This window comes from Typopeltis vanoorti, chromosome 3 (assembly GCF_054136105.1).
Source record: "Typopeltis vanoorti isolate ZY-2024b chromosome 3, IOZ_Tvanoo_1.0, whole genome shotgun sequence".
NCBI lineage: Eukaryota > Metazoa > Arthropoda > Arachnida > Uropygi > Thelyphonidae > Typopeltis > Typopeltis vanoorti.
The window spans coordinates 161,161,415-161,177,079 of NC_143551.1; the positions used below are offsets into that span (position 1 = coordinate 161,161,415).

Consider the following 15,665-nt stretch of genomic DNA (forward strand, 5'->3'; position numbering starts at 1 on the left):
TGAGAAATTCCCTTCTTTAAAAAATAATGCCTTGAAAAATAACTATATTACATAAAATGTGATCATCATACATCTGGCAACTATCAAATCGAGACCAGCCATTAAAATAAAAAGAAATCAGAAGCATTTCTCGCGGGCAAAGTTCACACTTTCTCTGATTGGTCCCAATTACCGCCATGACATTTTCCCGCATGTCAAAACATATTGACTTTTGACATTGTTTTTCTCATGCAGTACTGCGAGTGCCTTGAAATTAACCAGTTGACAACTTTATTCAATTTATTTTTTTAAATGACAAGTTGTAGTGAAAAGCGTAAAAGACGTGGTGAATGTGCTCTCTTTTGTGAAAAATGGACAGAATGATACTTCTTTATTGAAATTAATGACAAGTGCACTTGTCTTATTTGTAAAGAACATGTTGCAGTTTACAAAAAATATAATCTTGAACGACATTATTTGAGTGAGCATAAGAAATATGAAAATTTAAAAGGATCAGAACATTTAGACAAGATAGCGACTTTGAAAGAAAATATAATCAAAAGCCAATCTCTTTTTAAAAAGCTTATTCAGGAAAGACCATCTGTAACTCAAGTTAGTTATGCGTTGTGTGAACAAATTGCTAAAAAACTTAAAACCCATAATGCAGGTGAGTTTGTGAAAGATTGCATCCTTATTGCCATTGAGATTTCATGTCCAGAAAAACTGAGTTTGTTTAAAAATATTAGCCTATCAAGAAGAACTGTTTCTGACCATATTAAAGATATCTCTGATGACATCCAAACTTCTTTGAAAGTAGATTCAGCAGAATTTGTGTTTTACTCATTAGTCATCGATGAGACTACTGATCTGTCAAACACTGCACAAATGGCTATATGGTCAGAAACAGTTTTATACGGGGAATAACTACAGATTTCAATATACGAAGAATTTCTTGGTTTAAAATCAATGAAGGGGATAACTAAGATTTATTTGAAATGGTCAATTCAGCATTAAAGGATTTCAATTTACTGTATGAAAAACTGAGTGGTCCCGCTACAGATGGTGCTCCATCCATGGTAGGTTGTGAAAAGGGGCTCGTGGTTCTGATTAAGAACAAATTTAAGAAACGTCAATTGAACTCAAATACTTTAATTGTGTGCCACTGCTTCATTCATATGGAAAATCTATGTGCAAAGTCACTCAAGATGAACAGCGTCATGAATGTAGTAACAAAGGCTATTAATCTGAGAAAAAGTAAAGGGTTGAACAACAGGGAATTCAAAGAATTTTTCAAGATCTTGAAGCCGAATACGGGGATTTACTGTACTATCGTGAAGTTAGATGGCTAAGTAGAACTCAAATGCTGAAACGATTTTATGAACTTAAAAGATGAAGTGAAAATTTTCTTGGACATTAAAGAATTGGAGGATTAAAAGTTTCAAATTGATTTAGCATTTTTAGTAGACATAACTAGTCATTTGAATAATTAATCTAAATTTGAAATTACAAGGCCCCAATCAGCTAATGACCTCTTTGCTCACTCATATCAAGAGCTTTGAATTGATGCTTCAATTATTTCTTATCCAACTGAAAAAAAAAGCTTTACACATTTTCCAAAATTAAGACAACACAATCCAAAATCAACAAGTGAGTATGTTGATGAGTGTCAAAGTGTTTTGAATCAATTTCAAAGAAGATTTGAAGATATAAAAAATCAAAGAATTGAGTTACAAATATTTGAAACATCTTCTGATATATGCCTTGAGGAAGCTTCCGATTCCTTGCAATTAAAGTTGATTGATTTGCAGTGTGATAACACTTTGAGATCAAAATATAGCAATCTGCCTATATTGGACTTTTAAAAATCTACTGATTCTGAGAAATTCCCTTCTTTAAAAAATAACGCCTTGAAAATAGCTTCTCAGTTTTCTACTACTTATCAATGCGAGCAATTTTTTTCAAAATTAAGTCTGGCAAAAAATCGCCTTCGTGCAAGACTCACTGATGAAAATCTCTCCAATGAACTATGAGTAGCTGTCTCATCAAGGGTGGCTAATATTTTTAAGCTTTCACAAAAAAAAAAGCAGTTTCAGCCTTCGCACTAAAAAGTTTAAGATTAAAGGTAAGCTTCATTAACTTTGATGAAATATTTATTATGCTATTATTCCTTTAATAAAGTTCTCAGTTAAAATGAAATAAATATCATTTTTTAAATAAATTAAATATAGCCTTTGTTGATTGTCATAATTATATTTCTACATAATTGTAATTAAAAGATAACATATCAGATGAGAATGTTGCACATTTACTTATTGAGATATATATTGCACACTACATACACTATATATAAGAGATAAAATTTGCCAGTCGCCAGCAGAAGTTTTTAAATTAAAAAAGTTCCCCATCCCTGACCAACATTATTATTATTATTGTTGTTGTTCTGGGAAACTCCAAGGAGTCGACAGACTCATCGAGGGAGGCCCTAACATCATGTCTGGAACAACAATTCAACATTCACACAGTATCTATCATATCTTGCCTTGAACTCATTCACGGTCATAGCACCCACAACAGACTCTGGAAGCTTATTCCACTCATTCACCACTCTCCAAGTAAAAAACCTAGCTCTAACACCCTTGTCAGCCACGCTCTTGCCCAGCTTCCATGCATGGCCCCTAGTCCTCCCACCACCAGTCATATTTTCAAAAATATCTTCTGGATCAATCTTATAAAAACCCTTCAGTAATTTGAATGTCTCAATCATATCACCACTCCTTCGCCTATCGTCCAATTTCTGCAACCCACAAATCTTCAACCTATTCTCATAAGGTTCATTCCACAGACCTTCTATCATCTTGGTCACTCGTCTCTGGACCCTCTCCACTTCCTCCCCATCACGAAGAAACCCTGGTGCCCATAACCGGGCACAGAAGTCCAGATGGGGTCTTATCAAGGCTCGATACAGAGGAACAACTTGTTTGTCTCTGCATGTTAAAGTATTTTTCAGAAGCCAAGTGATTTGGTGAGCTGTTTTAGTCACTTTTGCAATGTGCCCCCTAAACTTCAACTCCCTATCCACCAGCACTCCCAAATCCCTGGCCTCATCAATCTCCTGGAGTACGGTTCCACCAATGCGATATACTGCTGCTATTCTTTTCACCCCAAAGTGCATAACCTTACACTTTGCCACATTATACTGACATCCATTTTTCCTAGCCCAGTCCTCCAAACTATCCAAATCATCCTGTAAAATTATGACATCCTGTGCATTCACAATTGCTCTACCCAACTTTGCATCATCAGCAAACAAGTGAACACTTCCTCTCAGATCCTTTCCTATATCATTGATGAACAAATTGAAAAGCAGTGGTCCAAGAACAGAGCCCTGCGGCACTCCACTAGTCACAAGACGTCTTTTTGACTTCACTCCTGAATAAACCACTCTCTGGTATCTCTCCTTCAACCACCCTCTTATCCATCTCACCAAACCTATATCCATCCCCATCTGTTCCAGTTTACTGATTAGGGTTCCATGTGGTATCCTATCAAAGGCCTTGGCAAGGTCCAGTAGTATTACTGTAAACCCAGTACCCCTATCCAGTTCAGCCATCACTGTGTTATAAAACGTGAGCAAGTTACTGAGGCATGATCTACCCTTCACAAAACCATGTTGTCCCCCATACAATATCCCATTTTCATCTATCCAATCCTGTATTCTTTTCTTGACTAATTTCTCTAAGACCTTGACAATGATTCCTAATATGCTAATCGGTCGGTAATTTACAACAGAAGTCTTGGAACCACCTTTATGCAGTGGAACTATTTTCCCCTCCTTCCACCAGCTCGGGACTAACCCAGACACGAGACTCAAATTAAACACAATGGTCAAGGGTACTGACAATTCTTTAGCTGCTTCTCGTACGACACGAGCTGGTATACCATCCAATCCCACAGATGTATTGACATTGAGGTTATGCAATAGACTACTCACCTCCACTTCATTCACCACAATTCCCATATAATCTACTGGTTTATTAGTTTCTGCAATGTCACCACCTGGATGATATATTCTTGCAAAGTGCTCACTCAGTAACTCAACTATCTCAACTGATTCAGTTACCTCCCTACCATCGGCATTCTTTAAAATCATTCTGCCATGTACATTTTTCCTTTTACTTGCTACATATCTAAAAAACTGTTTAGGATTCTCTTTAGCCTGCATGGCCAATGTTCTTTCGTAATTCTTTTTTGCTTTTCTTACCACACTCGTCACCCTTCTGGCCTGCGCTTTATACCGTTAATGTGCCTGCCGGTCACCTTTCTCCTTAAATTCCCTCCATAGTTGTTTCTTTTTTTGCAGCTCAAGCTTAATGGTGTTATTCATCCATTTAACCCCTACTTGATTTATTATTTGGACTCTAGGTATACAGTCAGCCATTGCTTCATGCAAGCACTTCTTAACTACCTCCCATGCACTATCAACTTCTAGTCCTTGCAGTTGTATATGCCATGGCACTGAGCCAATCAAACTCCTTAGCTTGTCATACTTTCCAGCCCAATAATTCCACATGTATCCTGTCTTAATTGAAAATTCTACACCTTTAGACACCTCCCAAGTCAAGACCCTATGATCACTCTCACCGATTGGTGGCAATGCGGTTATATTTGTTAGAGCCAAATCCTCAGATGTAATTACTAGGTCAAGCACTCTCTGACCCCTAGTATTTTCAATTACATGCTGTCGCAGATCGTTATCCCTTAATAACCGCATAAAATCCAATTCCTTCCTCCCGTGTGTCCTCTCCTCACTCCAATCAATGCGACCATAGTTGAAATCTCCCATAATAATCACCCTCCTTCCACTCATTTCTTCTATTTGCTTGTGCATACTGTCACCACCATCTTTTCCATCACCTAGTCTATAGCAGCACCCAATTGTATATTTAGTTCTGCTAGCCACAATCTCACACCAAATGGCCTCAAATGTGCTCTTTTCTCTTTCCTGCAATTCAACTTCTATTCTCCTTGGCTGTAGCTCATCAGCTATCATCAACAATACTCCTCCCTCCATTTTATTCTCTCTGTCATTTCTGAACACACTATACCCATCACATTCAATCCCACTAGCTATATCATCTACAGTCAGCCATGTTTCACTAATACCAATAACCTGTGGTCTGGAAGTGCCAACGATGGCCAAAAACTCTTCCTTCTTATTCCTAATACTCCTAGTATTAGTGTACATGAATTTAAGACCCCCATTAGCCCCAACCCTACCTTGATGCCTTATATTAACTATCCCACTCTGGTTTGATGTCCTTATTTGCTCTAGCTTATTATATTCATTCTTACATTCAACTGCCTCCCTAAGGACTGTATATCTACTCCCCCTCCTTAACAAATCTAGTTTCCCTGAATTTGCACATCCACTACATTCAGCAACACTTTCTCAAGTCTTCTTACACCATAACCATTCAATTGCAAGCCATCCATCTTATATAGATCCTTTCGCCCATCAAACTCACTCCACACGTCCACAAATTCCACACCACTTGTCATACATAACCCACGCATAAAGTCATTCGCAACTATGGCCCTCCTTTAAAACATTTCACTGTCATACCGTGGCAAAAGACTAATCATTCTAACTCTCTCACTCTTTTCTTTTGCTACCTCAAACAATTCATTCAGGTCTTCTATCATTTCCATTTTATCTCCTTTCAAATCATTCGTACCTGCCACAACAATCATTTCTTTCACCCTTTCCTTTTGCTCTCTAATAGACTCGGTTACATCCTTTATGGTCGCACCAGGTTGGTACGATTTTGTCAAATCCTCTACTAACACACCTCGTACTAACAAGTCTCCATACAGCACTCTATCCTTCATTTTGTTCATGTTCACATTCATATGTCTATTTTTCCTGTCATACCTTTTATTATTGGTTGGTTCATTCAGTCGACTTTTGTTCATGCACTCTAGCTGCTGTTTTGCCCTTTCTATCGCACCATTCAACAACGCGATCTCACTCAATGCATCTATCTCATCTTTTTTATTCTCTGAGAAACCATTAATACTATCATTCATACTTTCTACATTCACACTCTCATAATTCTCATATACAACCTTGCCGTTTCTTGTCATATCGCTATTTTCTTCATTCTGAAGTTTGACAAAAATATCACACTCATGATCCGAAATACACTTCAATTCCTCAATCTCCCTACATTTTCTACACACATTCAATCCTTTATTATCATCTATCCACACTCCGACCGCACTCTGCAAAGCGTACATTTCACAGCTAGTACAGTGACTCATTTCTTTTATACTACCGTTCTTTGATAAAGATGGCGAACCATCATTACTGGCCGCCATTTTCCTTCGTACAGGTGCCATAATTATTTGCAACGTGTTTTACCAAATAATAAGTTATAACACACCAAAAACACACAAACAGACGCATTAAAATATGCAAGGCAAACAAAACTACGCAATATTAAGTAATTTTATCAACGATAACTGAAAATAATACTTATCTTATCAGGAGCTCACACGAACACTACACACTACAATATAACCTCGAACTCGCAACATCATCATTACTAACTTCCTATCTACAATTTTCCTCCAAATCAATCTGTTACCTGTCAAGACTCCAACATTATCAGATCTTATATTTCTGTTTCCTAAGGCACTTTTTACTGCATCAATCCACCTACATCTTGATCTCCCTCTAGGTCCTTTTTCTGCCAACCTGGTAGAGAACACTTGTTTTCCTCTCCAATTCTGTTTCAGTGACCATACCACATGAGATTAGCTCTGGTAATATATGCTTGGATGCTAACAATGTCCAGTTCTTTCCTAATAACATCATTTTTTAATATAATATTGCCAATGATGCCATCTTTCATACCCCTAATCTTTCTCAGGTCTCTCATATCTGTGGTCTCTAAACTTTGGTGAAGTGTTTTATTTTTAACCCAGCTCTCAGATCCATAAGTTACAATTGGTTTGAACACTGTCTTGTATACAGCTAATTTAGGGTTTTGACTAATTTCTCTCTCTTATTCCACATAAATTTATTCAGTTGATTTCCTACCATACCAGCTTTATTGATTCTGTTGTCTATTTCCACATTTAATTTACCATCTTCACTAAAAATTGTGAAGTAGCTGAAATATTTTACTGGTTTTATAGGTTCTCCATTTACAATGCAGTTGATATTTTCAATGCTTCTGCCTATTGTCATTGTCTTTGTCTTTTTATTGCTGAACTTCATACCAAATTTATTATGACAGTTATTCAATTTAGTCAGGGAATGCACTGGGTTTATTTAAAAGTATAACATCGCCTGCATAAAGTAAAGAGCTGAGATTAACATTTCCAATTTTGACATCAGGTTTAATACTGCTTTCCTTCATAATATGATCCAAACAGATAATAACAAAGGGATAATGTGCATCCTTGTCTGACACCAGATTTAACATTAAACCATCTTCATGTACCTCCATTCTAACTGCTGACTAACGGCCATTGACATCATATAACTGTAGTGTTTAAAATAGCTTTTCTCTTGGCACCTTTTCATACGTCTTTTCCAGATCAACAAAATTTAAATACAGATCTTTGTTAAATTCCACTGATTTCTCAACTATTTGTTGTAATGTGAAAATCTGATACCGACAACCTCTATTTTCCACCAAGCTTCCTTTCTACAATCCTTCTCAACCGTTTCTCAAGTATACTTATATAAATCTTACCAGGGACACTCAGTAGGGAAATAACTCTGTAATTCTCCCATTCAGTTTTATTTCCCTTTTTATATACGGGTATGATGAGAGTTCTACTCCAATCACCTGGAATTCTTCCCTTTGTGCAGGCCTTCTGAACTATATAGTGCAGCTACTGTAAGACTGTTATACCTCCATACTTCAGCATTTCTGGTTGAATATCATCTACTCAGCCCTTCCACATTTCATTCAGGATTTTGATGGCTTCTTCTACTTCAAGTATGGATATGTATTCCTGATGCATGCCTATTGAGTATTTTGTAATAAATGAAAGAATATGTGCTGTCACTTATTCTTTCCTTTAGCAATTTTTCAAAGTAATTACTCCATACATCAAGGATATCTTTTGCTCAAGTTTTCATGTCACCGTTATCATCTCTAATTCCTTTTACAGCACTCTTTCCTCCATTTCTGAGCTTTTTCAACAACCTCCAGAATATCTTGCCACCTTCTTAATATTTTCTATATTCTTTCCAAAGTCTGGGCTGACTTATTTGCCAGGAACTTTTGATATGCTTTCTTCTTCTCCTTCACTGCCTCTTTAACTTCCTGTGTCCACCACGGAGCTGTGATTTTTCTATCCTTGCAACCTCACCACATTCCTCTTTGGCTGAATCAATTAATGTTTTCTTCAGGGCTTTACACTAAATCTTCAAGATTTGGTTCCTATTCTGAAACTCTTTAATTTTTCATGAATAATGTCTGTGTAATTGTGTATTTGAGTCTACAGTTCGCATCTGATAGCTGCTCAACTTTTAATCACTTTAAAACTTTCTTACATGTTCGTCAATATGAAATTCAATTTTATCTTGCTCAAGACTAAATGGTGATCACTTCCAATTTCAAATCCACTGTACACTCTAGTGTCCTGCACCAGTGAGAAAACATTACTATCAACAATAACATGGTCAATGACACTTTTCTTATTCCTAGCCTCTTCTCTCCATGTGAATTTGTGCACATTTTTATGTAGGAACATTGTATTAGTAATAACCAGTCCATGTCCTGTGCAGAAATACACGTATTTGCCATTATTATTAGCTTTGCTCTTTTCTCCAAATTTTCCCAAAATATTTTTGTATGCCTGACAATCATTTCCTACTCTGCTATTTAGATCCCCAACAAGGACCAATATTCCCTTTTTCATTGTGTCAGTTGATTTCTCTAAATCCTCAAAAAATTCCTCTACTTCTACCTTAGTAGAGTCTTCTGTGGGACCATAGGAACAAATAAGTCTCATTGTCCAGTTCCCCATATTGTTATTTGCCCATATCCCTCTACTTGATATTGCCAGCTATCCAAGAAGATTATCATCATATTTAGTGTTTAATACTATAGCTACTCCTTTTCTCTGATTGTTATTGCCTGAATATAACATTTTGCATTTATTGCTTAGAAAGATCTAAGTTTCTAATTTTCTAATTCTACGATTTAATTTCCTCAGTTTGGGAAATTTCTGATCTGCTGCATCAGCTGTGATTAACTGTAAGTGTTATCATGAAGTGGATATGCTTAGTAGTAATAATAGCACAATCACGATGTTGTAAGCAACATAAAATCACAGAATCGGATTGCCAAGTACTAAAGTACATGGCATGAAAATAATCACCTGTCCTTGGTTGAAACACTCACTACCAAGTTACAAAATGTCCCTCAAGTAACAATAACACAACACCTTTTCATCGAAAGCTGAAGAACATTGATTCCCATTGGTGTACCATCTGGCAAGTCAACAGATGAGTCTGCGTTTACCAAATGTGAGGAGAATTTCCTGAATGTGTTGCACCATCTGTGAAGTGTAGGAGTGTTGCAACTGTAAAGTGTTGCACTAACTGTGAAGTGGAACTAATGATGTTCCATCACTGGAACATCATTAGTTCCAGTGATGGAGAATCTTAATGCTGTAATTTATGTCATTCTAGACAATTTTGTGCTTTCAACTTCATAGCAACAATTAAGTGAAAGCCCTTTCCCATCTCAACAGGACAATGCTGGCATCCACAATGCAAAGTCTGTGCAGAAATGGTTTGATGAGATGGGAGTTTAAAAACGTGACTGGGCCACATAGAATTCTGATATCAACCCTATTGAATATCTGTGGGATGAATCTGGAATGTCAAATGCAAGTCAGGCCCAATTGCCTGATATCAGTGAATGACCTCACTAATACTCTTCTTGAAAAATGAAAGGAATTATTGCATTAACAAATTAAAATCAAGCAGAAAGCCTTTCCAGAAGGTATGTAATAGCAGCAAAGGGCCGATGAACTCCATATCTCCAGGTGTCTAGATATTTTTGATTAGATAGCATACATCACATAACATCAAATTAAAATTTATTATGTTTTACTTATAGTTTGTATATACAGTTAAACAGAAGTTAAATTTTTGAGGAAAATCAGTAGGAATATAATGTAATGGAAAAGACTATTAAAATCAAAAGAAAAAATGGTAAAGAGGAAAACCCTTAAAGAGACCATGTGATAAGAACAGTCCTAATACTGTGAAAGAAAGGATGATAACTTATACTATAATTATATTCAAATTACATACAATTTGAATTATATATACCTATACTCAACTTATGAACAAATAAAACTATAAATATAGGTGAAGAAACAGGAGTGCAAAAGGTAAGATCGGCCAGCACAGCATTTTGATCTTAAACCAAAGAGTAAAATTTTGGGAAATTAGAGCAAGATTGGCATTTTCAAATTTACTAAAAGAACAACTCATCATTCTAATGGAATGAATGGCCACGATTCGTGCATCTAATAAATAAATAAATGCCGATAATTAGATGCAAAATTCTTGCATCTAATTATCAGCATTTAATGGAAAATTCTCCCAAGGAGAATTTAATCTGTAACAGGCGAACAGTGTACTGAGGTCTATAAAATTAAAATGTTTTTGAATTACCCAAGTCTCTGTGTAACAAATGCTAGCTGGATTATCTAATCCTTAGTCTACCCATGGTACAAACATACTATAAATTTATAAGTTTTTATGGGTGGGATTCATATTAATATATATCATACCTTCTGCTTTGGTGCAACTCTAGCAAATACTCTTATATGAGGTAGAATCCTCTTAAAGAAATCAGGCCTGCAGCTATTTAAGTAATTCATTCCCTAATTAATAAAAAGCATAAAAGATGTATAAAAGTAAATTATATATATATGTAAATTCAAAGCATTTTCATAACTAAACAGCATATCAAATGATCAGACAAAACAGTAATGTATGCCATATTATGCATGCATAATTTAAGTTAATTATGTAAATACTGCTGGCTGAATGAATAACATACTACTCTCCAACAAACTTGTTTTAAATCCCAAGAAAGCATAGATGGCTGAAAGTGCTGAAGTGGCAAGAAATGGCACCACGTCTAGTCTCTAGATATGTACTCCCAATATTATCTGATCCACAGCTTACTGATGATACTAATGCAGATAGAAGTTTAAACCTTCTGTAAGTGGGATTTACATAAAAACTTACATTTCAATAGATTGTATCATGATTTTTTTTCTTTTTAAAAAAAATCTCAACTCCACATAACAGAGGATGCAAAGCATATAGCACAACTATGTCATGGGTTGCAAGTAATTAAGTAGAAAGAACAAACTTATTTGATGAGTTTCTCGGATACATAGAAATTGTAATCATTTGGAAAAGCAGTAAGAGAAAGAATGCTTCAAAGAACAGAGGTGATATATTAAATGAAAGAGGAGGAGGAAGAAAAGTTGATTCAGTAAAAACAGAAGCTAAAATGAATGGATGTTGATGCAGCAGTTTATGGTGGTGGCCAATACTGCAGAAATGTGTTAATGGAAATATTTACAGAAAAGGAATAAGGAAGAAAAACAAAATGCCTATCAGAAAATAATTGGAGGAAAACCTTGTGTTTGTTTGACATTTGCCTATTATAAAGGTTGTCCCCTTGAGAGTATATCTTTAGGGAGGCATTCGATACCTCTAGAAAGTAATAAGGAGAAACAAAAAATAGACATATATACTGAGGTAGCAAATAAACAGCTTGCTGGGAAGAAAAAAAAGAAAGAAAGAAACACAAGGAGTGACAGATAAAGGAATGCATATATCTTAATATGCATGACAGGAAATGACATGTTCGTTTTATCCTTTATCCAAGTATGAGATAAAAAAAAAAAAAAAAAAAAAAACCTGAGCTACTACTTAGTCATTAAGTATGGAAGCTGACAACTTCATATGAAATTGCATTGTTATCTTATAATGCATGGCATTAGAAGATGGTAAGGCAATTTATGTACAAGAAGCCTATTTATGAACATATTTCACATGCAAACTTCTGCATAATGTTTGCATATGAATTGAATCTATATAAAGAAAGAAGAGAGATATGAGGAAAATTAATACAGCACAAAAGAAAAAGATGAGTTACACAAAATAAGCACCAGGATAAACAAATCAAAAAAAAAAAAAAAGCAAAACTAGATAAAAAGAATTTTATCAAAGCATAAAGATAGTAAAGAGTCTGTAAGATGTAAAATAGTTATATGAAATAACATAATAAGAATGATACCTGTTTCTATATGAGAAAGGAAACAAAAGAGAAGAACAAAAAAAGAAAACAGGGAATAATACTTAACAAAAAGAGTAAGTATACTTTAAAGAGGCATTAAATAGAGATGAAATATACTGCTCAGATTTATTATCTTAAACCTCTCATGCATAAGAGCCTCATATGAGGACACATAAAAATGATGTCCTCAGATGACATCATTTTTAACATATACAGGGCACAAATTTAGCAAAATTAATGAAATGATAATTATTATTATTATTATAAAAACCCTGGGGTACTTAAGGATCAAAGCTATATAACTGAGAGGAGACCTCCATATAGCCTTTAAAGGAATGCCGAGAACCGACCAGGGCTTCTGACCTAATGTCCAATCCTCACCTTCTCGTGGTGCACCCAGTTGGGTATCTACTTTGATACTGAACGAACGAGGATGGGCTGGCAATTTGGGATTTAGCCGACCAAATTGTATTCCTATTGGCTTAAACCAAAATACAAAATGATGGTACAACATGACAAAATTTCATACCAGCTAGGACGTCGCATAGTTAAACAAGGCCCTCGTTGTTTTCGTCAGGACATGAGGGCGAACAGTGAAAAGTCAGCTACTGGAACAAATCTGAAAACACACCCCAACTCAACATCACCAGAGTTAAAAATTGGTACTATCAACAAAGAAGCCTGAATGGCAAAGAAATGGAACTAGCTGAGGGATTAGATAAGTACCAGATCGACATAATAGGGGGAGACTGAAACAAAAAGGACAAAAACTTGTGAGATCTTTCTGAGCAATAACTACAAAATGTTATATTCAGGCAATAACAATCAAGGAAAAGAAGGAGTAGCCATAGTATTCAACACAAAATACAAGGCTAATCTTCTTGAATAGCAGTCAGTCTCAAGTAGAGTCATGTGGGCAAATATGAGTATGGGGAACTAGACAATGAGACTTATTTGTGCCTATGGTCCCACAGAAGGTTCTACTAAGGTAGAAGTGGAGGAATTTTTTGAGGCTTTAGAAAAAGCAACTAACACAATGAAAAAGGAAAAGTTGGTCCTTGTTGGGGATCTAAATAGCAGAGTAGGAAATGATTGTGAGACATACAAAAATATTTTGGGAAAATTTGGAGAAAAGAGCAAAGCTAATAATAATGGCAAATATCTGTTGGATTTCTGCTCAACATGGACTGGTTATTACTAACACTATGTTCCAACATAAAAATGTGCACAAATTCACATGGAGAGAAAAGGCAAGGAATAAGAAAAATCTCATTGACTATGCTATTGTTGATAGTGATATTTTCTCCCTGGTGCAAGACACCAGAGTGTACAGAGCATTTGAAATTCGAAGTGATCACTATTTAGTCTTGAGCAGGATAAAACTGAATTTTGTATTGAAAAGAATAACATGCAAGAAAGTTTTAAAGTGAATAAAAGTTGAGAAGCTCTCAGATGTGAACTGTAGACTAAAATACACAAAGATTATTGAAGAAAAAATGAAAGAGTTAGTGGCAAGGCTTGAAGAAAATAGTAATTGATTCAGCCAGAGAGGCATGTGGTGAGGTTGTGTGCAAGGATAGAAAAATCAGAACTCCATGGTGGACACAGGAAGTTAAAGAGGCAGTGAAGGAAAAGAAGAAATCACATCAAAAGTTCCTGGCAAATAAGTCAGCTTGAGCTCTTAGAGAATACAGAGACAAATGTAAGAAAGCTAAAGAGTGTGTAAAACTAGCTAAACAAAAGTCAGGAGAATTTTGGCAAGAACATAGAAAATAAATATCAAGAAGGTGGGAAAATATTCTGGAGGTGGTTGAAAATGCTTAGAAATGGAGGAAAGAGTGCTGTAAAAGGAGTTAAAGATGATAAAGGAGACATGAAAATGGGAGAAAAAGATATCCTTGAAGTAAGGAGTAACTACTTTGAAAAATTGATCACTGAAACAAGCAGTGATAGCACAGTGGTAAAAAAACACTCAACAGGCATACAGATAGGAATATATATCCATACTTGAAGAAGCCATTAAAGGCTTGAAATGTGGAAAGGCAGCATAAATAGACGATATTCGACCAGAAATGCTGAAGTATGGTGGTATAAAAGTCTTACAGTGGCAGCACTGCATAGTTCAGAAAGCCTGGAAAGAGGGACGAATTCCCAATGATTTTAGTAGAGCTCTCATAGTACCCATATATAAAAAGGGAAATAAAACTGAATGTGAAAATTACAGAGGTATTTCCCTACTGAGTGTTCCTGGCAAGATTTATTCAAGTATACTTGAGAAACGGTTGTGAAGAATTGTGGAAGAAAAGCTTGGTGAAGAACAAGCTGGATTCAGGTCAAACAGAGGCTGTCAGGATAAGATCTTTAGTTTACGACAAATAGTTGCTTTATGCGAACAATGTTATACTTCTAAATAAATCTGCTACAAATCTGCAAGATTCCTTAACTAAATTGAATAGCTGTTGTAATAGATATGGTATGAAGGTCAGCAATAAAAAGACAAAGACAATGAAAATAGGCAGAGTTGCTGAAAATGTCAACTGCATTGTGAACAGAGAACCTGTGGAACAGGTAAAACATTTCAGCTACTTAGGCACGATTTTTAGTGAAGATGGTAAATTACATATAGAAATAGAAAACAGAATCAACAAAGCTGGTATGGTAGGAAGTCAATTGAATAAATTCATATGGAATAAGAGAGAAATTAGTCGGAACACTAAATTAGCTGTATACAAGACAGTATTCAAACCAGTTTTAACTTATGGATCTGAGAGCTGGGTCAGAAGTAAAACACTTGACCAAAAAACCGCAGATATGAGAGTTCTGAGAAAGATTAGGGGCACGAACAGATGGCATCAATGGCAATATCATTATAAAAACTAGGAAATTAGGAAAGAACTTGACATTGTCAGCATCCAGGAATGCGTTAGCAGAGCTAATCTCAGGTGGTATGGTCACTTAAACAGAATTGGCGAGGAAAGATTAGCACAACAAGTGTTCTCTGCCAGGTTGGCAGGAAAACGACCCAGAGGAAGACCAAGACATAGGTAGATTGATACGGTACAAAGTGTCTTAGACGATATAAATATAAGGTCTGACAATGTTGGAGTCTTGACAAATAACAGATTGATTTGGAGGAAAATTGTAGGTAAGAAGTTAGTAATGATGTTAATTTTTCATGTAGTACTGTCATATCCTGTACACCCCTTGAGGGTACATGGTAGGAATTTGATGATGATGATGATTATAAAAACCTCCATGGAGTCAAAGATTCATCATGATACTGTAAGATTAAATGGTACTGTATCATCGTTATATTTTTTTATAAATGAA

The 15,665-nt window shown here is 35.6% G+C and overlaps 1 protein-coding gene across 5 annotated transcripts in view; it reads right to left on the bottom strand.

Moving 5' to 3' along the window:
• LOC150108709 (endoplasmic reticulum transmembrane helix translocase) overlaps window positions 1-15,665 on the bottom strand; it is a 647,746-nt gene that overhangs the window by 181,728 nt on the left and 450,353 nt on the right. For all 5 annotated transcript variants that reach the window (XR_016548145.1, XR_016548143.1, XR_016548146.1 and 2 more), the window contains exon 17: window positions 10,810-10,902. Coding sequence is in view for 1 of the 5 variants with exons in the window: in XM_090390936.1 (XP_090247062.1) it covers window positions 10,810-10,902 (93 nt within the window). In the remaining 4 variants the exon portion in view is untranslated. The remainder of the gene's footprint in view (window positions 1-10,809; window positions 10,903-15,665) is intronic.